At 38.4% G+C, this 26,817-nt stretch overlaps 1 protein-coding gene across 10 annotated transcripts in view; it reads right to left on the reverse strand.

The window, feature by feature from the left end:
- The window catches only part of DMD (dystrophin), a 2,178,366-nt gene that overhangs the window by 806,384 nt on the left and 1,345,165 nt on the right, over nucleotides 1-26,817 (reverse strand). For all 10 annotated transcript variants that reach the window (XM_037821041.1, XM_037821045.1, XM_037821047.1 and 7 more), the window contains one exon: nucleotides 20,824-20,932. In XM_037821041.1, the coding sequence (XP_037676969.1) occupies nucleotides 20,824-20,932 (109 nt within the window). The remainder of the gene's footprint in view (nucleotides 1-20,823; nucleotides 20,933-26,817) is intronic.

Genomic DNA, 26,817 nt, shown 5'->3' on the forward strand with positions numbered 1-26,817 from the left:
AAAGCAGATGCACAATCAGCTAGGCTTACTTAAGAGTTGAGGGATTCATTGCTGCCCAATAGTTTTGCAGCACATGAGATTAGTGCTAGGAGCTTTACATATTTGAAACACCCAACCACCCAATGGGATGCATATTATTAAGCCCATTGAAAATCACTACATGTCATGGACCTTCAGAAAGTAATTTTCTATCCCTTTGTATGAGTTATTGAACTTAAGGAATTATGTTAACATTTCCTATTTAGATGATGAAGAAAAATTGCCTCTCCTATTTGTAAAATTGTTTCCTAGTCTATCAAATCATTCCAAATATCTGCCCTAAACCAAAAATTTCAAAACATGATGAAGTTTCCTAAATATTATATACTATTAGAAGTCAACTTGGAGAATGCATTTTCATTTAATATATTTTCCAGAAAGAAATAATGGTTTCATGAATAAGAAAGCTTTCTATTGTGACTTTGATAGTCTGAATTTAGTTTAATAGAATGGCTTTCATTCAAAGACTATTATTGAATAACTACTAACTTGGCAAAGGGTCTATGTCTACTTAGTAAGAGAGACATGTAGAGGAATACATGGATATGTTTATTTTCAAGGCCTTTGTAAGAAATAGATAATCACATTATTCTCATTTTCTTTAAACTGTGAAAATATTTGGTAACAAGGAAAATTATATTCTAGATAATAGAGCACTTGTCTTTGTATTACATGTAAGCACTAAAAGGTTTACTCTTCAGGGTTAAATGCTAAGGAAGTTAAATAGGTACAGGGTGCATACAATTTTTCCTGACAACCCTATATTTGGGAAGCAAGAAATAATTCTTGCATTGTGTTAACTAAGAATATAAAACAGTTATGGTTGTTTAGAGTAAAGCCAGGGTTTGGGAAGTGATGTTAAAATTGATTGAAGGTTATAGTAGATGTCTAAAATCTTGGGCATCATTAATAAAGCTCACTCCACTTGGACTTATTGCTCTATTCATAACCTTTCTGGAAGATAAACTACCTCCAAATTCAGGACCCAATAGTAATATACTATTATTGCGGAGTTGCAGTGAAACATTCCTGGGGCTGTAATCGGGATGATTGAGAGGACCACTAAATGCTGAAAAGTGGATGTGACCGGGGAATGGCTTGGCTGTTTTCCAGGGTAAGAAATAACTTGATATCGACATTAAGCAGCAGCTGAAGAATCTTTTAATAGTTTAGGCACTTTCTCTAAATCCTCTAGTTATGCTTCACTGATTAAATTATTAAGAATCTCTGATTTAGCTGTTTCATATTTTAGATGTGAGTGAAGATGTTTTGAAATAATTTCCATTATTCATGGTTTCTTGTTTTTCAAAATTAAACTTATAGGATGCTGAGATAATCCCTTTTTATTAGGTCTGCAGAAACTGAAAAAAAACTGAAAAGCAGAATAGCTACATGAAAGTATCATTTTCTTTGACAGTAGCTTAATATGATGGGCTAGTTTTTTTCTTAGCTGAACTATATACATCCCATTCAATGTTGTTATACCAATTGTTGGAAATTGGAAAATGGTTGTAGGCTCCTACCAACCTCCAGATATAGGCCAAGAGAAGATTCAGGCAAAGGTCAAGGAAAGGGCAAGACACTAAATTTAGGAAGAGCATCTCAATGTGAATGATTAGCTTCTATATGATTAACTCTTCTAGAGACATTTCTCATTATCACCTGGTTTACAAATAGTTTGCAGATAAGATTGTCTTTCTATATATCCATTCAACAAATAGTAACTGAATATCTTTGGTCCCAACCCATGCCAATGGAGTGAACACTGTTGTTGACTTAAACAGCATTCATTCCCAGCTACCCCTATGCCCACTCAGAATCCTTCTTTCTAGGAAAATCCCAATTTCCTTAAGGATTACAGGGACTCAATCACCAGTTCTAGAGATAGATCCAGATTTATCTAAGATTTTGATTCTAAGTCAATCAAGATAATTCCATCCTCCTTACTTTGGTTCAGGAACCCAAAGTTTAAGTCAACCAGCTCAAGGGATCACCCTGAAGATTATCAGTGGTGCAGGAGAGTATATACAATCTAGATTGGCCTGATCTGACTGATGGAAAAATCTCTTGATATATTCTTGAGGCTGAAGGAAAGATAAGAAATTCCAGGGTTATTTGGCTTGCATAATTGATAGGTTTGATGATTGATTTGGGGGCTTAATAGCAAGCAATAAGGAAAGTGCAAGAATAACCCTGTTTTAGTTTCCCAGCTGCTAAAACAAATACCATTCAACTGGTTAGCTTAAAAACAGCTCATGGTTTCATAAGCTAGAAGGCTTGCTTCCTCCCAGGGTGGATAGCTTCTTGTTGGCTGGCAACTTTAGGGTTCCTTGGCTTTTCCCTGCCATGGCAGCATCTTCTCCTTTCTCTTCTGGGTTCTGTTGACTTACAGCTTCTGGATACTATCAGTGGCTTCTTTTTCTGCATTCAATTTCCTTTGCTTATAAGGACTTCAGCCATCATTCACAATTGGGCACACCTTAACCAATGAAATCTTCAAATGTCCTATTTACAATCGGTTCACACCCCCAGGACCAGGAGTTGGGACCAGAACATGCATTTTGTGGAGAGCATGATTCAATTCCCAACAGACCCTGATTTCTAACTTGGACAATTTGATTGATAGTGGTGCCATCCACCAAGATAGGGGATATGTAAGAAGAGTAGATTTTCAGAAGACAATGATAATATCAGTTTTGAGTATGCTGTTTGGAATACTTGCGGAAATTCTAGGTGGCAGCTGATTGACGTGAAAATAAGAGTCTAGAGTGTAGACAAGAAATCTGAGGCAGAGATAATCATTGGCATAGATTTATCTTTAGTGGAGTATGGCCATTAATGGATGCAGAAGAGTTTGTATAGAAAATCTACAGACTGGGTCAAGCAAATGGCAAGGACAGGGTTACCTTAGATCCTCTAATACTCTGAACTTCTATTAAAATTATATGGCAGTAAGTACAGAATGGGCAACAAATAATCAGAATGGATGCCAGCCATAAAGGGATACAGAGTTGGCATGGGTTAAGTCTCAGGAAATACCAACATTTAAGTTTCTGCCAGAAGAAAAAGGTTAACTAAGTGGGAATGGCAGTAAGTGACCAGAGGGATCACTGAAACAAAACAAAATAACACAAAAGATGAGAATGAAAGATGAAAATATGTATAGAAAATGGAATTAACTGATCTAATACATTCATAATCTAAATTCAAGAAGCAAACTATAAAGTAAAGGAATGTAGTGTAGAAACATAGAAAATCAACAGATATCTTAAGGGTACATGTGATAGGAAAATAAACACTGGTGAGACAAATCTACTAAAGGATCTGGGGTGGAATATCTTTTCTGTCATACAGGATGACAAAGGATATAAAAATGAACTACTGAGAACAAAAATCAAAGGAGACAAGAGACATGTTTGAATGAAATATAAAGAACTGAGAAGACTTACAGGTGGGGAAGAATTGGAAATGACTGATTGTTTCAAGGAAACCACGACTCTGGTGAAGAGAGCTAAAAACGGGTGATGTGGCAACTTCCAAACAGATGCTTTAAACTGATTTTTTCTATCACTGTGATATTCTTTTATTTTCAAACAATATCTTTGTTTTTCTCTTGAAGGAAGAAATATTGAGGATGACAATGCACTGGAAAAGTGCTTCATGGTTCCTACATTCAAACAACAAAATAAATTGCTTAACAATTGGGTTCAGTGATAAAAATATTTCCAAACCTACCCCCACACCCCCTTTTTTTGAAAATGCTATGATCCTTTCTGTATACAAATCAAGGCAAGACCAATACTTCTGATATTCATACAGTTTTTGTTCTAGAGTTTTTGTCTAGTTTGTGAGCATACATTTTACCAGCAGATTCAGGAAGAAGATGAGTAATTTTTTTTTCAAAGCAAACAATGAGCGAACAGGAGGTTCAAGTTCTCCACATGGAGTTGTCACTCAAAGCACTGACATCAAAATCAATAAAAAGTGGCTCCAGTCTGGTTCTGAGTATTATTTGTAGCAGAAAGGAAGTTAAGGGAAAAGTGTAAGCAGAAAAGAGTAGGAAAAAAAATAGATAAACAGATATGCAACAAAGACAAGGAAAATGAACAGGTCAACAGCCTAAAGTTAGCAAAATGATCCAAAATTTGCACCCTTTAAGTTCCATGTTGAATGAACTAAAAAAAAAAAAAAAAAAGGCATCGGCACCACCCATGTAGTAAAAGCATCAATCATTTGACAACACATTTTCGGAGAGTCCACTTGGTCCTGGGCACCATTCTAGACAGTAGGGATAAAGTGGTAAAGATGACACAGGCATTGGCCTCAAAGAGTTTCCATTTTTTTCCATTTTGATAGAGAAAACAGATAGGGGAAAAATAAGCATTTAAAATCATTTCAGGCAATAGTAAAGGTTATATAGAAAGATTATAAAGAGCCAGGTAAAGGGTCAGAGAGTAAGAAGAATGAAGTTTGGGATAGGATCTATTAAAGATTAGTCATTAACTAACTATGAAGTTTTGGGCAAGTCCCTTAACCCCTCGTTATCCCCTTTCCTGGACTACTAGAACAGCCACCTGTGTTGCTCTTCTCCAATCTACTCTCCACTCTTTAGCCAGAACAATCCCTCTAAAACCAAATCTGGTAGAATGCTTCAATAGCTTTCCATGGTCCTTCCACTAAAATGTGATTGATGCCTCTAACATGGCTTAACAAGCAGTTTAAGAACATGCCCACATTTTCACCCTCATCTGGAACCTCTATCCTGACATATCTGTCCTCATTTACCCACCCCCATTGTGCTTCAGTCATACTGATATTCTTAGGAATTACTAGGCTCCTTCTTGCCTCCAACCTTTACTTATGCCATTTCTCCTGCCTAGAACACTTGCCCCACCACCTGTTTGCCTAGATATACCTAGTTATCCTTTAAGTTATCTTTCTCCAGGAAGCTTTCTCTGACACTATCCTACTACACCACCCCAGATTGAGTTAGGTGATCTGTTCTGGTTCTTCCACAGCATACTATATCCTAGTATTTGCCACATATAATTATTTGTCTTGCTTTCCCTTAGTCCAGGAATCATGTTTATCTTGGTCAATACTGTATCACTAGCATCTAATACATAGTAGGGCACATTGTAAACCTTAATAAATTATTTTTTGAACTGACGTATTAACAAATTAATGATACTAATGCATCAAATGCTCTTTTTTAGTCTGGAAAATTAGAACTCACAGTTCAAGAAGGAACTTCAACAACAGGTAAAAGAGCAGATCGGGAAATGGCCTCTCATCTCCTTTATGGTGCCATCTCCTACTGCTTCTACCTACCTACTTTTTTCATTCCTAAGTAGTTCATTATTTAAGCGTTCATCAGTTGAAGTGGCATTATCATAGCCCTTATCTGCTGATCTACGATGCAACTTTGGGAGATCATTCTATCTTTGTAGAACTGTGCTTATCAGAGTTCAAAGAAGACTGAGATGTGATGCGTAACACTGTTATCTCTAGAACTGTGAGCAGTAATTCAATTCCATATGATATAGAAATGATCACCTCTACTTAGATACATCAGGGTTTGATTCTTGATTTGATTCCTCCTATTGGTACCTCAATAACTAAATATATGGGACTTGTGTTAATAAGGATAAAAAATCTAACTACTAGGTACTCCCTTTCTTTGTGTTTTTTTGCTGCTGAGATAGGAAAACTTTCTTCTAAATGAGGACAAAATGTTTTTGGTAAAAGTCCATTTCTGTAAGTATGATAGTGGAATACTCCTAATATTTGTACTAAGTATTTCACACAATCTCTTCATTCTTGCTATGAAGGGCTTTCCAAATTTCATCTCATGCCAGGCAAATGGTATTCCTGTTTCTGGCGAAACATTAAAACCACTGTCTATAAATAATGTTTTTCTCCCTGGAGTAAGCCTTAAAAAGACTAAAGAAGTAAGTTCAAAAACTATATTCCCTTTATTAGCTATTACGAATCTGTCAGCGAGTATTTATCTAAAATAGGGGTTAGGAAACTACAGCTCACAGGCCAAATCTGGCCCATCGCTTGTTTTTGTAAATAAAGGTTTATTGGAACACAGGCACATACTGTCTATGGCTGCTTTTGAGCTTCAGTGGCAGAGTTGAATAGTTGCAGCAGAGACCGTCTTGTCTACAAGGCTGAAAATATTTACTATCTGGTTCTTTGCAGAAAAAAAAAATTGACAAACCCTGATCTAAAACTTTTTTTGAGTAAATTTGAAGTAACTTATACCTCTTCCTCAAATAATGAATTCTATTAACTAATAACTTTCTTATAAAATAGTAATTTTACCATTTTGCCCCAAATTACACCTTCTGAACTTCAAAAAATACCCCCTAGGTGCAGTGTTCTTTGATTTGGTGAACAAATTCCTTTTCTCACTGGTATAGTCAGAAGAACATTGGACTAGAAATAGGAAGATAAAAGCTTCTACCTAAAGTTCCACCTTATTCAGTTTCCCCAACTGTAGCAAAAGGACTATCCTCATCCTTCAGGAATATTTTTAAAAATCAAAGTAAATAATATATGCATGTACAGAATGCTATTATTTATGATCTTATGGATTTCAATGCTTTATTTTCTCAATGTACAGCTTCCCTGACTGCAGTCATAACTTGTTTTAGTTGATATTCATGTGGCAGTCTGGCCAACCTTATCATTCATTTAGTTATTCTGCTGCCTCTAATTTATTCCTTCAGTGTGCATCCCTCGGTATGGTTTATTACTGACCTCATCTTTTCTGCCCACTCAGGTCTGCCCACTCATTCATCTCCATCCACTTGCACTCTCTGCCTTGCTCACACCACCTTTTACTATAATGCCTCAGACTTACCGAGATGCAAAAAATAAACTCCAGTCTAAAGGCATGCTTAAGGGGGACACTAGCCAGTAGAGAGGCCAAAAACATCCGTTTTGATGAGTTCTAACATTGCTGTTAACTTTGCTCCTTTCTGTTTTCATAGAAATTTCAGTATCATCTGGTTCGATGGCTTTTAGTATTTTTCAATTTATAACCCGTTCTTCAAATGAAATCTTAAGAACACCTTGTGAAGCATAAAAAGGGTAGAGGGCAGCAGTCTGGTTGCAATTGGATTTGGGAGGCAAACGGAGTCATCATGGGGATGTATCAGAGGGGCATGGAAACTTCTGAGGGAGGTGGGGAGGTTCTTCCAAAGGGATGATGAACCCCAGGTTTCTGGATTGTATGCCTGGTTGAAGTCCAAGGCAATATTTATTTCCATGATTTCATGCTGAAGTAGACAATGGGTTCCACTTATATACTACAGCTACTGAACAAAGAAAACACAAGAGAATATTTCTGGAAAGTCAAGTTTGAACACATAAGAAGACTTTACCAAGGGGGCTGTGATGTTCTTTAAGATGAAATGAAATGCTAATTAAGTATATTTCTTTAATTGATCTTGAATTGCAGTAGGGTACTGAACTGTGGAACCTTGTGGTCTTTCCCAGATATACTTTTTATGGTTTGCTGCTAAACTGGCCATTTGACTAGTGACTGACAGATATAGAATGGGTTGGAAGAAACAATGCCAAATAGTAACACAGTGGGAGGATCAGGCCTTATCATCTCCATGTCTTTTCCAGTCCCCATGGCCTCTTATCTGCCAGGGGAGCAAATCAGAGAAACTGCTACATATTTCTTACTGAAATCACATCCACAGCTCTGAGGTTAGTACTAAACATCAAGGGTGCTATTGTTTAAAACCTAAATTCACTCACGTAGCCTTACTATAAAATTCGGATGTCAGGAAGGAGAAGAAAGAAGAGGAAGAGGGACTACTGCTCTTGAATTTTCATTTGGAAAATATATTACCAAAGCATGAACAATATGGTAGGACCAATTCTACAGTCTATGGAGCCCTTTACATCATGTACAACCAAGACCCAGTATGTTTAACTTAAAGGTCAAAAGGCAGGTGTTAACTTCAGGAGGATAGGGGTTCAGGGCCATGCTGTGTCCACTTTGTAGATGGATGTCTTTCGGATATCAGTCTTCTCTAACTTTAGTTACCTCCTTGGGTAAAATGGAAATAATGCAGTTGCAATACCTATCTCATAAGGTTGTTGTAAGATTAAACAGAACAATGCACCAAGTATTTAGCAAAATGTTCAGCACACAGCAAGGTATTAACCCATGTTAGCTCTAAGGCATAGATTAGGTATGTTCAGGTTGATAAAAAAGCCAAGGGGGATAACTGAAATAAAAACAGGCATTATTTTTTAAAACAGCTATGATGTGCCTAGGTATTACCTGGAATAAAACCAGACTGTGAGACCTCAGAGACCCTCTAACGGAGTTAAACATGAAGTGACAATGTTGTTTTGCCTGATTTACATCAGACCTTTGTGGTTAAAGTACATTTTCTTCAATGCGCTCAATACGAAGCACTTATTCTCCCAGATAATAGAAACAAATCCATGCATTCAGATGCTCTTGGAGTCAGAGATCAAGATGGAAATCCCCAGAATCACAGAGATTTGCGTCTATGGACCTGCTTATTATATTCACATTCAAGGAGGTTGGAAGGGGTAGTGCCAGCTTTTTAACCAGAATCTTTTCATTACTTCTCCCTGCTGGGGTTGCAGCACATGCCGCAAATGACCTCCAGAGATTCTATATGCAGGGAGCAAATTGAATCTGAAAGCTTTATTAGACAAGTTTGTCTTTCAGCCGGTGGGAGTAGATGTCAGTCATACTGGAAAAGTAAAATTTCTTATGAAACTGGGTCCCGACCTTGACAAATCTCATGAATCAAAGTGCACAATTCAATTCTGAGTTATGTCCTTATTTGTTAAACATGAAGAGCAGGTTTAAAAGAAAAAGGTACATTCTACTTTAAAGAAATAAGAATCAGCAAGAAAAAATAATAGACTTCTCTTTCAATCCTGGTGGACTTAGCAAGCAAAAATGTTTGTCACCAAATCATAGGGTAAAAAAATATATACTAATAATTGATGAAACACCTTTTTCATTTACTTCAGTATGAGAAGGCAAATTGCCTCCTCCACTTATAATCCATAGTGATCATTATAGGCAGCTTATTTTTATCTTTTATCCATAAATATTCAAAAACAATAATACTGGGAAACTGAAGTGACATTGGAGATTGACTACTTGGTTTTACTTCAATATTATCTCCTCTTTTCTAACGATATGTTATTTAGTATCTGCTTTTTATTTTGGGGAACAATGATTTTTTTCAAGGTTTTAGTAATTATCTTAGAAGCAGGATTTGAAAGTATTATAATCTTGACTCCCCCCCACCCCCACCCATTCTAGGATTATATTGCAATTCAGGCACTGGTGTAGTCAGTGTTGCCAGCAAGTTTGCCTAAATATTAGAATAGCTACATTGAACATATGGGCTAGTAAGCACCTTGGAAAATGAGATGAAACATATTTTGTTTAAAAAATTTTAGAAGACAGAGGAATAAATTGCATAAATTTTAAGAGGAAGATGGCATGTTAGAGTATAAAGCAGAGGTTCTCAAATGGGATATTATGACATACTCAAGAATGAGAGTGAAAGAATGAGATAGGGGTGAGATCCAGATTGTAAGATTTGCTCCCAAGCCACAGCACATTCCTAGTTGATCAATATTGTGGTCTTTAAGCAACTCAGGATTTACCACTGGGAGTGTGAAGATAAACTTATCTGTCAGCTGTGTCTAAACAGAAAACAAATTGAGATACATAAGAATATAGAGCACTGAAATCAAACTCAGGAGATGTGGGTGTGGGTCCAGATTCTGTCACTAAAGAGCTGGACACACACATAATCACTTAATCTCTCAAATCTTATAATTATCATGGGAAGACTGACTTATTTGAATCAACTCTAAAATAAATATAATTGCTTATTTATTCAAAATATATCAGTCGAACACCTGCTATATGCTAGACATTGAGTAAAAGGTGGAGATACATTGATTATTAAGACAATGATAGGATCCTCATGGAGCTTATAGTTATCAGGAAATGAATATTAAATAATTACATACATAACTTGGTAATCAAAATAATGATACAGATATGATACAGATATGAAGAAGGAAAGCTCAGGGAAAGCTTCCATGCAGAATAAAAGTTGCAGCTGAGACCTAAAGGGGGGAGATCATCCAGGTAAAGAGAGTAGTAGTTGTGGAAACCTTGAGGCAGGGCATGCTAAAGGAATTAAAGGAAGCTAGAGGGGCTATGATTTGAGGAAAAAGTGGGTGGGTGGGTGGATTGGAACAGGTTGTAGTAGAAAAGGTAAGAGGGAGAATTATCATGCAAGGCCATGTTAAGGTTTTGGAAATTTATTCTAAAAGCAATGGGAAACCATTGAAGGATTATGATAGAATGGGATTTACATTTTAGATGATTATTCTTTATATGGGAAATAGATTTAGAAAGAGGTAAATGCGATCAGTTAGGAGGGAAATATCCAGGTAAAATATGATGTTGGCTTGGTTCAGGTGATGACAGAGGAGACGGAGACGGATGAAATAATTTGAAAGATATTTAAGTAATATAATCATCAAGACTTGGTGGTTGATTGGATGAGGAAAGTAAGGGAGAAAGAGGTGTCCAGGATAACTTACTGGTGCTGGTTGAGTGGATGGTGTTGCCATATCCTGAAATAGGGAACACAAGAGGAGAAGCAGTTGGAGGGAAAGTTAAATCATGAGTTCAGGTTTGGAGATGTCAGGTTTGAGGAGTCTGGAAGTCATCCAAGTGCAGATGTTGAGTAAGTTGTTGGATATATGGGTTCTCTTGAATTCATTTCAATCCTCATTTCGTCACCCTGCTACTTTAGCCAAGTTTGCTACATCCAAGGTTGATTCTCAGGCTTTATTTTACTAGACTTATAGGCAACATTTGACACAATTCACCAATCCCTTCTCCTTAATTCACTCCCTTCACTTGGCTTTTAGGTTGCCATACTGTCCTGGTTTTCCTCCTACTTCACTATCTAGTCCTTATTATATACTCTACCTCTTACCATTAGGGTGCCCCAGAGCACATTATTTGTATATCTTCTCTTTTCTCTCTATACCACTCCTTGGCTTTAACTAGCATGATTTCATGGCTCAGTCGTATGCTGAAAATTGCATATTCACATCTCCAGCCTGGGTCTCTCTCCTAAATGCCAGTTCATTTATCCCTCTACCTATTCTATATCACCATTTGGATAACTGGTAGGCATGTGTAATTTAATCTCTACAAAGCAGAACTCTTGACATTGCCCCCACCACTCTGCACCTACTACTGTATTCCTTAACTCAATAAATGGCAATCCCATCCTTATAATTCAATCAGACCCAAAGCCCTCATCACGTTTATCATTCCTCATATAAAATCTGCCAACAAATCTGGTTGATTCCAGCTTCACAGCACAGTAGAATCTGTTCATTTCTTACCACTTCCACTGTCCCTATCCTGAACAAAACCACCATCATCTCTCTAGATTACTGCATTTGCCTCTTAACTGGTTCTCTTGCTTCCACCCTATCCTCCAACCTCATGACATTCTTGCTGAAACAGAAGTCAGATCTTCTCATTGCTGGGCTCAAAATCCTCTATTGGGTCATCATCAAACACAGAGTAAAAGTCAAAGTCATCTGGTTGGGGATGGAATTATGTCCCCCAAAAAAGACATGTTCAGGTCCCAACCCTAGTCCTGTGGGCGTAAACCCTTATATAAATAGGATCTTTGAAGATGTTGTTAGTTAAGGTTATGTCTGAATTGAATGAGGGTAGGCCTTGATCCAATATAGCTGAATCCCTTATAAACAAAGGAAGTTGGACACGGGAAGAGAAGCCACAGGAAGAGCAAGAAACTGGAAGTCAATGGAACATGGAAAAGAAAGGAGAGAATATTGCCATGTGATGGAAAAGCCAAGGAACCCCAAGGATCATGGGTATCTAGCCCCAGAACACCAGTCTTTGGGGAGAAAGTATTGCCCTGCTGTAGCCTTGATTTTGGACTTCTCTTAGCCAATAATTTCCCATTGTTTAAGCCAACCATTGTATGGCATTTGTTTTAGCAGCTGGAAAACTAAGACACACCCCAGTGATTTTTAAGGCCCTCCATTATCTGACCATCTCCAACTGCTCTCCCCTGTTTACTGTGCTCCAGCCATACTGGCTATTCTTCAAATACTAGGCATGCTCCCATCTCATGGCCTTTGTGCTGGAATGACATTCCTGGAATGCCACAGCCTAGATCATTTCTCCTATATATATTCACAGTGCTCACACTCAACCACATTCAGGTCTTTACATAAATTTCACCTTTTCTGTGAGGTTGTCTCTGCAAGCCACAGCCTCATATTCCATACTCCTTATCTTCTTCCCTGTTTTCTATAATTTTCATTGTAGTAATCATCTCATAAAATGCAAGTATCTTGTATTTATTTTCTTTACTGTTTACCTCTGCTAAAATGTTAGCTCTATGATTGCAGAGATTTTTTATCTGCTTTTTTCCCACTGCTATATTTCAGAATTAATTTATGGATCTAGAACAAATAAGAGAAGTATGAATGCAAAGTTAAAATATCGGGAATTTCAATATATCGAGTACTTGAAACCATGCAAGTGGATGACATTACCCAAGAGATGAAAGAATGAGCTAAACTGAAATATTTAAAAGCCAGATAGAGAAGGTTGAGCCAGCCAGGAAGGCTGAAAAAGAGCTGCCAGGGAGGTAAGAGTGTAGTACTATGCATGCAAAGAGAGAGAAGAAATGTGGCGAAAGGGGAGAAGCCAACGGCATTCAATGCTGCTAAGAGTTCAAGTAAGATGAAGCTTGAAATGATGTCTCAATATAGAGCCCATTTGTGGCTTTAGGGCACTTGTAATGAAGCATTGGAGAGACACAGCCAGATTGCAGTAGAGGGTAGAAATGGAAACAGGAAATGTAGACAGTTCTTTCTAGACGAGTGACTGGGAATGAGAGAAGAAAGATAGGTCAGTATCTGGAAGTGAATGTGTTTCTGAGGTAGAGTAGTTACAGGATGGGAGAAAGATAAGCTAGTATAAATTATGGTGACAAAATCAATGTAATGATTTTTGTTGCATTGGTGAGTCAATGTAAGGACACTGTATATTGCAAGAGAAATCCTTTTTGGACATGCTGATGTAGAGGGGCATGGCTGGGTAAGCTAAGATGTGGCAAAGAAATACCAACACCAATTTAATATGAGGTAGTAGGACATTATAGGAGGCAGCATGCTTTCACTATATAATGGTAGGGTATGTAGACATTAGCATACGACTGAGCCATGGCCAGACCAGTAATGACGGAACCAGGTCCAACTCCGAAGCCTACAACAGAAAAACGATATGGAAAACACACTTGGGACAGTGAAGAAGAGGCCCATAGAGATACTAAAACAACTGAGAAACAACTTTTTGTTGATAGGACATGGGGACACACCTGATTCATCCTAGAAAAGAAAAGTTTGAACAGAGATTAAATAACAGGCTTCAAAGATATGAAGGAACATTGTCTGAATGTGCAGTGAGCAGAAACTTTATTTCTCGACTCAAAGAAAATTAATTTGGACAGTAACTGGAACTTAGTTTAGGCAGTTGAAAAACGGTCTTGAGTATAACAGCAGTGATGGAACTCCACTTATCCTTGACTTTTTAAGAAGAGAGCGGGCAGCTACCTTCCTAAGATTGCTTTTAAGAGAGAGCCTTTCCCGGAGATAATGGGGGAAAATGAATGACCTCTCAAAGTCCTTTTAGACCACCATCTTACAACCTACAATTTAAGTGCAAAACTTCTACAATTTCCTTTTGGAATCTTCTTTCTTTGTAGGCAAAGTTATATTCAATTTTAAAACAGTTCAATGAAATTTTGGGAATACATGTAGAAGCTTTACTAGAGTGGGCGGTGAGACATCTATTCTCATGAATATGTTTAAATAGTTCTAATCTCCCCTGGGTAATAGCATGTGAAGAAATTCAACATTAAGGTATACTCTCTAGTGAGTTTAAGCAAAGGTCCTTTTTTTTGGAGGGGGTTAAATAGTATAAGAAGGTTAAGGTAATTTTATTGTATTGTAATCAACCCTTCATTTCTGTTAAAATACAGGACATGCCTAATTGAAAAATCTCTAATGATCAGAGGTACTTTGTTCAGCCATGGATATTAGCTGCTTCCCCTACCCCAACAGACTCGTGCACACGCGTGCGCGCGCACACACACACACACACACACACACACACACACACACACTGAAACTTCCAGGAATGCTTCCAACAAGCATTAGAAATGATGGATTAGTGTTTCTCTTCCTTTGCCAGTTCATACCCCAAAGCACAGCCCTAACCAGAGATGGTAACCAAGCAATAAAACAGCCAAAAGGTTAAGAGAGGGAGAAGAAAGGGAACTTCATCATCACAGAATGGATAATTAACGTCTAAATACTGGAGGTTTTACAGTCTATCACTGTCTTGGATGTTAACAATGACATCACTGTTGGGCTTCTCCTGTTAACTAGGGAGCACTGTTGAAGAACCTGGCTTGGGACCAGTGACACCTACTGCCTCCACAGAAAGACTTCCTCCTTACTGAGTACCCTTACATCATTGATTCAAACAAATATGAGTTTACATTATTTATTTGCTAACAAGAGTCGGAGGGACTCTGGAGCTGCTCAAGGCTTTGAACTACCTTGGGGAGGGTCTAAAATTGATTTCTTCTTCTGTTATTATAGTTGATTGGGGTGGCTTCACATTGTTTTGTATACCCCTAGGGTATCTAGGCTATTAGAAGATGGGGAAGTTCTCAATGTTTAGAGGTTGTAACTATGAAACTGACTATATCTTATGTATTTTCAGCAGAGAAATCTGTTAATGAAGTAGAGAAAGATTTGGCCCCACTGGAATTGCTTTGGCTTATCTTAAAGGTTCAGTTGAAGCAGATTCAAGAGCGGGAAGCATAGCCAGCTGAAATAGGAAAGAGGATGGGGTGGCACCCCTCCCTGTGCTTCCAAGAGAAGAGGATGAATGTGAGAACCAGTTGACAGCTTCCTTCCTTCCTTCTTTCATAATCACTGCAGCTAAATGAAGGCCATTTTCACAATAAATTAATCGTTCTGTCAAATCCAAAATAAACAAATAAATAGTAGTATGCCAAGATAATATTTAAGCTCCAATTAACCTCATGTTTTTATAAATCTGCCTTGATATTTAAAGTAATATTGAAATGGCCTTGGAATGTTTTATTCAACTCCAGAGAGACAAGTGAAATTCAGATAATAAACACATAAATAACTTCTGTATGAGTGTTTGGTATTTAATTGAAATATAAGCCTTAAAAACTTCAAATGAAGATAAATAAATTACTGCTTGAAGTATGGGGTACTAGTAAATAGCATAAATTCTGGAATCAGAGACTCATCTTTGAATACCTTTTCTGCCACTAACTAGATTTCTAACCTTTGACAAATTATTTAACCTTTCTGACCCTTGGTTTTCTCATCTGCTAAATGGGAATCACGATAACCCATTCAAAAGATGTAACTTTGACATTAATTCCATACCTCTTGTGCTGATTTAGGGTCATTCAGAATTAGACCCTGAGACAAGGATTTGAGTACAAGAAGTTTAATTTGGAAGTGACCCCAGGAAGCTGTGGTAGAGGAGTAGGGGAATGAGATAGGAATGGTTCAGAAGCCTATACAAGGCATGCTAAGCTCATAAACATATCACTGTGGGCAAGTGGTGCTCAACGCAGCGGGAACTTCTGGTGTTGAACACGCCTCAGAGTTGTCCTATCCAAGAGGTGAGGAAGATGGGATAGCAATCAACCAACTCCTGTCCTTTGGTGGTTGAGGGCTGTTTCAGAGACATTCCCTTCCCAGCACTTTCAGCTTGCCCCGTAATTGGGTGAGTTCCTTCTGTGGCCAGAGAAAGCTTCCGGGCAGGCTCACAGGTAGAGTTAGAAGCCTCAGGGTATACAGGAAAGATGTATGCTGAGGGGATATGGGTAGGCCGCTAATGGGCAACCACAAACCCACCTCCTCCCCCATTTTTGTCTATAAAGTATTATTGGAACACAGCCACACCCGTTTGTTTATGTATTGCCCGTGACTACTTTCACAGCAATGTCAGGGTTGAGCACGTGGCCCACAAAGCTGAAAATATTTACTATCTGCCCCTGTACAGAAAGAGCATGTCAACCCCTTATCTAGTTGGTTGCAGAACTCAGATTAGAATTTAGGCTTCTTGACCTCCAGTGCAGCCCTTCCTTATTTACACTTGAGGTTTGCTCTCTCTAAAATTAATGATGGCAAAAGATGGTTTCATCATTGTTTAGCCAACTAGTAACCTCTATTAATTGGCACTTCTATATGTCTATATGCAATGGTCATTCATTTCAAAGCTATTGCTCTGAGACATGAAGAACTCAAATATCCTGATTTTTAGTCTTCATATAAAATATTTTCTATATGCAACTTCTTTCAAAAAGGCTAAATTGGGTATTGTGGAATGTGAATGCACCCAGGCCAGCAGCTTGTGGATAAGAAAGCATTCATGGTGACATTTACAATCAGATTTGCTGGCTTTTTGCCTCCATCTGCCTATGTAGGCCTCAGATCCATGCAAAGTCCTGTCTATCTAAGTGTTTCTGAGAGTCTCCAGGGGAGCTCTTTTCCCCCGAGTTTTCCACTAGGAACCCTGAGCTGTTCCTCTGGCCAAATCCTGCCTGGCTCAGTGTGTGAGGCCCTGAAGCTTCTGCTCTCACCCTCTTGGAACACTGCCCTGAGAACCAAATAATGAAGTCCAGTCTAGCCTACCTGAGGATGAGAAACCTCATGAAGAACCAAGTCACCCAGCGAAGAGCCAACTGTCAGACACATGAGTAAGTCCATGGTAGACAATCTAGCCCCAGTTGAGTTGCCAGATGGCTGCAGCCACACAAGTAGCTCCAAGTAAGATGAGAAATGATGATCCAGCTAATTACAGCCCAAATAGCAGACCCATAGGATAATGAGCACAGAAAAATGACTCTAGTTTTAAGCAATTAAGTTTGGGGGTGGTTTTAGGCAGCAACAGATAACTGATACACCCAGGTATCCAAGCAACAATTTCAAAAACTTTTTTTTCTCTAGCATGCCCATTTGCCCTGATAATTGGAACAATTTTTATAAATTTCAGCTCAGGCAGGACCATCCTATTATATAATTTAAGGAAGCAGTCAGAAGGCGACTTGATTTCGGTAAAACAAAACAAAACAAAAAGCCACTTGGGTCTCAGCTTCCATGTATATAAAATAAGAATATTCAACCAGATGATAATTTCAACTACTATTCCAGATGCAGAGTTCTATGGGTCTAAGAAATTGAAGCTGAGTAAACTTATTTCTTCTAATATTTAAGTAGAAAAGACACAGAAACATACTTATCATTTTTACTCCCCATACATCCAAGATTAAATGACATTAACTACTGGCTAGCTGCCTCCATATCTGGAATTTCCATTAGACTCCTGGACAGAGAGATAGTGCATGGTACAGCAGAAAACAAAATGAAACAAAACAAATCACAACAGAACACAACAAAGGCTTTGGAGCCTGGTACACTTGGATTGGAATCCTGGCTCTGTTTCTTCCCAGCTGTGTGGCCTTAATCTAGCTATTCCTCCTCTCTAAGCCTTGGGTTCCTTATATTAAAAAAAATTGGGTATAACCATATGTACTCTTTAATTTCTTTGAGGATATAGACATATACGTAAAAGCAGGTAGCAGAATACAAGTAGCACAATGAAAAGAAACTCATTATGATAAGCTATACTATAATATAGTATATGAAGCAATAGTCATATATCAGAGCCATATTACAGATTAAATTTTCTTTTTGTACTTATTTCAGATTAACTTTGTGTGAGAATAAAACACATTCACATACATATATGTGTGTATACATATGTATGTATGTATATACGTGCATGTGTTCATGTATGTGTATTCCTTTTAATTCTATAAGTCAGGAAGTCAAGAATGTAACCAATTCTTAATTCTGATGTTTAAACTACCATGCTTAAAAAAAAAGGTTACGTGAAGAAAAGCAGTTCTGGATCTACACAAATTCCTATTGATTGTTTTCATTCAACATTTGTCTTTTTAACATTTTTAATTTATGCTCAGCCCTGTATCAGTCTGCCATAGTGGATAAAAAGCCCCTGCTTTTGAGAAAATTCCTCTCTCCCTTATTTCTTCTCCAGGTCCAGCCCCAACACCAGCTATCACCAGGAGCTTGGACCCAAGGGCATTCCCAGACTCTCCCTACTGGCAGATGTGGATGGAGTAGGGGGAGGGAAAGGAGGGGCAGGGGGAGGTGAAGCTCTAGTGTGGGGGAAGAGGAAGTAGGGTAGGAGGTTTGGAAGATGTGTATCTCTCACTGCTTCAACACTCTTCCCCTAGCATTTGCCCTCTGCTCTAGTCTCAGTGGTCTCTCTAATGTTTCTTCATTTTGCACCTGCCTCAGGGCCTTTGCTCTGGCTATTCACTCTCTGCCTGGAATACTTTCCCCCAGATATACACATGGCTCACTCCCTCACTTCCTTCAGCTTTCTTCTCAGATATTCTCTTAATAAAAAAGCATCCCTGGCCACACTATAAACAATAATTTCCCCATCTCCACTCCCTCTCCCTCTTAGCCTACTTTCTTGTTCTTTATAACTGCGTTTCTCAAACTTTAGTGTGCACAGGAATCACATAAGGGTCTTATTAAAATGCAGATTCTGATTCAGTGGCTATGGGATGGGGCCAGAGATTCTACGTTTTCTAACAAGTGCCCATTTGCCAGCAATCAGTGAACCACACTCTATAGCACTTATCAATATCGAGATAGTATATTTTTCTTCTCTCTTTGTCGATTGTCTTTCTCTCCAAATGAGAGTGTATATTGCATAAAAGCAGTGGGTCGATCTCATTCTATGCTGTATCCTTAGCACCTAGTATAGTGCCTAATCCATAGAAGCTACTCAATAAACATTAAGCAGATGAATTATATATGTTGCTGGAAAACAAAACTGGAATTTTGAATGCATTTTTCTTTAGAAACATGGTCATGTTATATTTAGGTACATTACATGTTAAATAGATTTCTGTGCCCTGGCTCTGGAATGTCCCTATCATATACAAAACTTAAATGGGGACAAAAATCCATAAATTCAGAGTCCAACAAATTTACAAACACAAACCTTTAGAACACAATCTCTTCACAGATCTAGAGAGTCTGAGGCAGAACATACTAGATAGCTAGAGAACCAACACCAATAGACAATTATATAGGGACAAACTCTGCATATGTGCTGAGAGAACCAAAAATTACAGATCATAAAAAGAAATAAAGCTGACATAATTAGCTGGATATAAACTCTGATATAGCAATTTTAGTGTCCCAGATTGATAAAAAAAAAATAAATAAAAAAGGAATGCTTGCACATCTTTTTCAAGTCTACAATGTCATTAACTCTAACTCTGATGACTGCTCAGATACCCCAGGGGGCACATGAGATGTACTGTCCCCAGGTTGTATGGCCTCTTTTAACCCAAGTAGTATTCATGTCAACTATTGAATTATCATTGTGCCACCCTGGCTGTGATCCTCCCAGCTCAGTAAAGTCTTACTTGATACAAAACAAAACTCAACTGTATTTGAAGCAGAGGTCACCAGGCTTTAATACTTTAGTCATTTGCTCTTTGAAAAGCAGACAAGGCAAAAACAAAACACAACAACCACAACAACAACAACAATCCAAAGATGTTTTAGTTCTGCCTAATTATGGAATTGGTACAGCAAAAAAGTTTTCTGACTTCTTTCCCCTGAGAATCAAACCTGGCATTAACATTGCCATGAGATTTTATGTACACCTTCTACCCAGAAAATGAGTATGGACAGAAAGTGAAAAATAAAATAGACTGAAAATATGCAGTGAAAGCACAGCTGAATGAAGGAATGTTCCTTCCTCCAGTCAGCTTCTGGTAGACCCAGTCCACTGCTGTTTTTCTTAAACTAAAAATGGCAGAGCTCTTATAATTGTCTTCAGATAGGACAGGGAGAGGTGCTTGAAAGACCGTTTGTGTTTCTGTGGTTTCTGTGATATTTTTAGGCCTATTTGAGGAATATTATCTAAATGATATAGTATTCCTTGATTTGGAATCCTCACACATTTAGTTTAAGTGGATACTGATGCTCCACCTATAACTCCTCTGCAAGGCCACCACGTCCATTCCCTTGCTGTGGGAATATCAGCTGTAGACAGTGTTCCTTAACTAGGAATTGCCTTTGGCTCCAAAAACCTCACCTAAGGTCTCAGTCTCCTTCCAGGGGCAGCGTGTGCCCAATGAGTGATTCAGTCCAGGCCTCCTCTCCTCAATTCAGGACTGCTCTGCAGAGCCAGTTCATCTCTAGGGCTCCTGTGAGGTGGCCTGCGGCCCTTGGTGCAGCTGAATCACATTTCAGCCTCTGCCAGTGTCCATTCCTTACTTTCCCTGTAGGTGTACCTCCAGAAAACTCACTCCAATATACCTTTGGCCTGCAACATTCCAAATCGGTCTGTTTCCAGAGATCCCACTCTAGGACCTCTTGCAAAATAAATAACCCCAAGGTTTATTCCTGTCTTCAGAATTAGAACGTTTCCCTTTTACCCAGAGGGTACCTCATAGTTGCACTATTGATCAAATGGCTAAAGGCCAAGAGACTGTGATCCCGCATACTTACAGGCTCCAATAGTGGTCAGTCCAGGAGCTAGGCCAGGCCGCTTTGCCCTCAGCTCTTGAAGTAAATGGTTTACCGCCTTCCACTCAGCACTCAGATCTTCTAACTTCCTCTTTAACAGAAAAGCATACACATTACTTATTTGAGAAACACCTAGGAGATAACTTAATTAACAACGTTATTAATTCATTTTGTGAATACATTATTTTATGTATATTATATTTTACTTCCAAATTGATTTTTTGGGACAGAATTCCTTTCAAAGGAATTATAATCATATTAGTCAATCGCCCCACAAGCATTTATTGATTACTTGCTGCATACAGGTTCTTGCTTCAGGCACAATTGTATTTCAAAGAAGTAGAGTGCAAACATTAGTGAGAACAAAACAAACAAACAACAAAACTGCCCTCTCTCAGCAATTGGCTTAAGTTTTATAAATCGTTTGCACCATAATCATCCAGAGAACTTTATAAAAATCCTAAAGCCCTGACCCACCCTAGATCAATTATATTGGAATCTCTTGGAGGGAGGGGCTGTGGTGGACTTGGGGATGCACCACCAAGAAACCCTTCAAGGAAGGACTTTTTCTTCTAGATGGTAGAAATGCTGTTACTAGACATTGGGGATGGTATCATGTCTCCGACAAAAAGGTATATTCAAGTCCTAACCTCCAGTCCTGTGGGTTTCAACCCATTTGTAAATACGATCTTTGAAGATGTTAATAGTTAAGGTAAACCCAAACTGAATGAGGGGGAGTCTTAATCCATTATGACCGGAATCCTTATAAGGAGACGACTGAGCAGGAGAAGTGGAAACCAGAAGAGAAGACAGAGACAGACTGTCATGTGAAGGAGGCAGAGACTGAGCCACCACCAGAACGCTAGAGACTTCAGAAAAAACATGGCCTGCCTATACCTTGATAATGGACTTCCAGCCTCCAAAATCATGAAACAAGAACTTCCTGTGGTGTAAGCCAAACAGCCTGTGGTATTTGTCATAGCAGCCCTGGCAAACTAAGACAGTTAGATATCCTTCAGCTGTCAATCCCTCTAGGAATGGCCCCAGTTGCAAAAAGCTGCCTGACAAAGGGTACAATCTTTCCAGGCAGCCCTCACTCAATGACTGATCAAAGTCAGGGTATAAAGCTCCAGTCAATTTGGCTCAAAGCAGGACAACTTTGAAGGGCCATTTCAGCTGCACTGCTCCCCACGGAGGCAGCTGAGCCTCAGAGCTAGACTCTGCTTCCCAAAGAACCAGAGTCTGCTTCCCTTAGAATCCAATTTGTGACATGGGCACACACATTATTATGTCTTAAGATATTCTGAAGTAATTCTAACGTGCAGTTCCAAGGATTGAGATCCACGAGCTTAAATAATGATGTTAATAAAACCTAAGGTAGAGGCTGAATTCCCATACGGGTTAGTGAATTTCTATTTGGGAAAATGACTTGGCCACCGACTTGGGCTTTCACCAGTGAGCTCATAAATGCATGTTCTTTGTTGGTCATCAAAAGGTTGAAAAGAAACATGATTCAGCTATCAAAAACTCTTGAGTTTCCTTCTGGCGTGTGGGGTTTTCTCCAGGAACTAGCTTTTAAGCCAGGGACCGTATTTCCTAGGTCCTTGTGCTTTAGATGTAGCCAGTGGTGTGCTGGCAAATGTTTAACAACTGACTTTCAGGAAAAACAAACAAACAAAAAACCCCGATTTTAGTACTTGCCAATTTCTGTGGAGTAAATACTCAGCCATGGCCAATTTTTTGTTTCCAACATGTCAAGTGGCTCACGAAATGCCTGACGATTCAACAACACACCCTCATGAGCTGATACAAGCTGGCTCCATCACACCACTGTGTAGCAATATGATTAGTTCTCACCTGTAGACTATGAGCTGCAGTAAAGTCTGTCAGTTCTGGGCTGAGACTTAAAAAAATGAGTGAGTTTTCTCCACTCTTGTTTTTCTTTCCGCTGGCTGGAAGCACGGTAATCCAAGATCCTAGGGCAACTTTTCTCAAAGCGTTTACGCCCTTAATGCAGTCGAGCATGCTTCTCAAACTTTAGGATCATCAGAATCACCTGGAGGCCCTGTTAAAACACTGACTGCTGGGTCCTGGCTCCAGAGTTTCCCAATCAGTAGGTCTAGGGCAGGGCCCTAAAAATTTACATTTCGAACAAGTTCACAGGTGATTTTGATGCTGCTGTTCTAGGACCAAAGCCTAAGGCATATATTGTACCTAATGAGTTACCTAAGCATATAGAATGGACTAGACATGTACCATCCTTAGGAAAGCTAAGAAAACAGACCCGGAAATCATTTTTTTACAGGGCTTAATTCTCTTGAGGAAACCCAGTTGAGAAAAACTGCCAAGGGAATGGCAGAATAGCCAGATGGAAAGAACCCGGGTTCCTCAAATATCTCCTCCAGGAAAACTATCTTATGCAGAAACACCTCCACTGGACTGTCCCATGAGCAGAAAAAAAAAAAAAAAAAAACACTCTTACTTTGTTAAACTACTGCAATTTTAATTTATTTGTTAGAAAAAATATATTTGTTATTTATTTGTTAGAACTAGCATTACTTAACTAATACAGTAGCACTACTCTTGAGTGCCTACTGAGGATAATAGCATTTTTGTACAGCCATAAATTCCCATGCTTATTTTGGGAGGAAAACAAATACTTTTACTGATGTTGGGTTTAGTTATAATGAATATATTAACAGAAATTGCCTTTCTAGTCTGAAGAGCCAGAGTAGGAAGAGCGAGCAACTGCAAACTCTTTAAAGAGCTAAGGAATAAATGGGAATGATATGAAACTGATCAAACACCTGGAATTTTTATATACATGTGTTTTTAAGCCTATTCATTAATTTAATATTGCTCATTTCAATAAAAACATTCACTCAATCATTCACAAAAAAATATTTCAGCTGCTACTCCGTGTCAGTCTTTGTGCCAGTTACTGGGGTTACAAAGATGAAAATTAAACCCTCCCAGTGTTCACAGCCTTGTGGAAAAAACAGACATATAAATAAATTACAGTAGTGTGTTTATGTAATGATAACGGTTTGAACAAGACACATTGGGGGAACATCTTAACTCTGCCTGGAGAGGTCAGTAGGTTATCCTAAAAAGTTAACTATGAGTTGGCCTTGAAAAATGAATAGGGATTTTTCAGAAAGGTGACATTTGGGCGACAGGTGGACCCAGAAAGACAGAAAATCATGTCCAAAGGCACAGAAGCAAGAAAATGCAGAGTTTGGCCTGGTTATGTGGACAACAGAGTTTATAAGAGAAGATATGGAACAGCTAGGCCAGATCCAATGACAATTTATTAAGGTCTGTTTATGTGAGATTATCAGATTCCCTCCTAATACCAGGGAGTGGATGGACATGTTTAGAGCAGGAGAGTGATGTGGTAAGATTTGTGTTTTGGAGTGGGGAGGTTTTATCAGAAGGGAGCAGAGACACGAGTTAGGAGACAAATCTGAGTGAAAGGTGGTCAGGACCTGACCAAAAGCTTTGGCCAAGTGGAGGAAGGTACAGAGACGTGTATGCATGCATGCACACATGTGTGTGTGTGCATGTGTGTGTGTGTGTGTGTTTCTTTCCTGGGGTAGCTGAGAGTTCTAGCTGGGACGTGCTAAAGAGAAACTTTCTAACAGTCTACTTCTTTGAATTAGCCCTATAATATAGTTTTCAGTGTGCGTCTTTTCCGATTGGACTGTGAGTCCTTCAGAGGACAGGTAATGGAGTCTTCTGTTCCTTATACAGTGTTCTCATCTATACCCAATCTAGTGCCTCCTACATAATAGGTACTTAGTAAATATATCTGAATTGAATAAAATAAAATAAAAATGACTACTTGAATGAAGGAAAGGAAAAAGAAATAATTGAGTTTTTCCCCCCAACTTTACTACAATGTGAATTATATACCATTGACAACTTTTCTTATAGAGAACTTGAAAGATGCTATGTAATTTTCTAGGTTTTTAATCATTTTATTAAGCTTTTATATTTTCAGAACTGGATTCGAAACTGAAAAGTTAATCTCCCAGACCAGGGCCCAAACTCAGATCCTTAGAGGGGCTAGGTGGGAACTATGGGAAGAACAAGACTAGTCTAAAGTAGAGAGCTATAAAATCAGTTCTAACTGGTTGTTGCCAGGCAGAAACATGGGCACATGGGGGGAAAAAAACAGTACTGATCCTATACCTGCATCTGCGTATGCCAGAGAAAGTTTACTCAGTTTACCAAGGGCATGTGTACTAGGGTATAAAAGAAAATTTGTCACGGCATTGTGGGTAATTGAAGCCAATATGATTGAATCATGTGCCCCACAAAAGGCAGTTCCCAACCCCCGGTCCTGTGTGTTTGAACCCATTTGTAAACAGGACCTTTGAAGATGTCATTAGTTGAGGTGTGCCCAAACTGAAGGAGGGTGGGCCTTCATCCAATATGGCTGACGTCCTTACAAGCAAAGGAAAAAGTACAGAAAAAGAAGCCAGGAGAGCAGCTAGGAGCTGGAAGTCAACAGATCCCAGAAGAGAAAGGAGAAGATGCCACCATGTGCATTGCCATGTGACACAAAATCCAAGGAACCCCAAAGATTGTTGGCTAGCTCAAAGATACCATGTGAGGAAGCAAGCCTTGTACCTCTGAAACCATGAGCCAATAAATTCCTGTTATTAAGCCAAGCCATTGTATGGTATTTGTTTTAGCATTTAGGAAACAAAAACAATGGGTGTCTCTTCTAGGGAAATAGATAACTGAATGTAATGGATTCATGATATGGAATATTATGCAATAGTTAACAAACTAGGTGTATACAAAGCAAAGCAACCTGGATAGACCTTAAAAATACAGTTATGAAGTTTTAAAAGGCTAAGAAACATAATATTTATAGCACAATGTAGTTTTTATAAATTTAAAATATACTTATAAACAATATCACAAAAATACAAGTAGGAAAGAAAATAAGAGTGGGGATATTATATTTTCAGGAATTTTGTGCATTAATTGTTAAAAACAACCATTAATAAAAAATAAATTGTGTAAACTTACAGTTAAAAAACTATGTTAAAAGCAAAGTTAATAAATAATAAAATCTCATCACTTTCTAATTATCTTACACTGTTTAACTATGTCCTAAGCTCCTGAGGTTATTTATGCCTAATGTATCTAACGTTGTTTCAATTTGTGGTTTTTATTTTTCCCTCTAGACTGCATGTTGTTAAACATTTTCTAGCACATCACTGAATGTAACTCTTTCTATTTATTAAAAAACGCAGAGTTGAATCCAGAAGCAAACAAAAAAGAGGCTCCTGATCAGTGAAGAAAATTACCCTTGGAAGACATGGCATGTGGAAGATATTTTTCAGTCCTGCTACCAGAGCATAAACAATGAGAATTAAATTTTATCAAAGGCTAGTGATTTCGCATATTTGGTCTCTTGATTCCCCTGTGAAGTTTCAGTTCCTTCACAAGGATGAAATATTAAGAACAACTAGAAGTAGTTGTGCTGATAACAGAAAGTAATAATAGATAATAGGGAGGAGAAAATGAACATAACAGCAGATAACTAGAAAATGTAATTTTGGTCATTTGGTGAAGGGACAACAGTTTAACATATATAGTAAAGTCTCATCATACATCATTTAACTTACGGGAAAACACCTATATGTGTTGGGTGGGGGGAGGGGGGACAAAGGGAGAAGTGGAGATTGATCTGAGTATTTCTGGGGATCTATGCACCTTTCCACTCAATAAGCATATGGCCCAAGAGTGAGTGGGTGAGGAGAGATGTTGAATTTGCTGTTCCAGCAGCTGGCTGAGGTTCCATTTTCTTTTCGAAGTGAAAGCATCTTAACTGCATTGAGTTTGATTTGAATATTTAAAAGTATGTCTTTATCTTGCAACCTGACTTCTAAAAGGGAATTATCTCATCTGGGTCTCAACTGAAGAAACAATGATCTATATTGAGCTTCATCATATTCC

The sequence above is a fragment of the Choloepus didactylus genome, chromosome X (genome assembly GCF_015220235.1).
Source record: "Choloepus didactylus isolate mChoDid1 chromosome X, mChoDid1.pri, whole genome shotgun sequence".
NCBI lineage: Eukaryota > Metazoa > Chordata > Mammalia > Pilosa > Megalonychidae > Choloepus > Choloepus didactylus.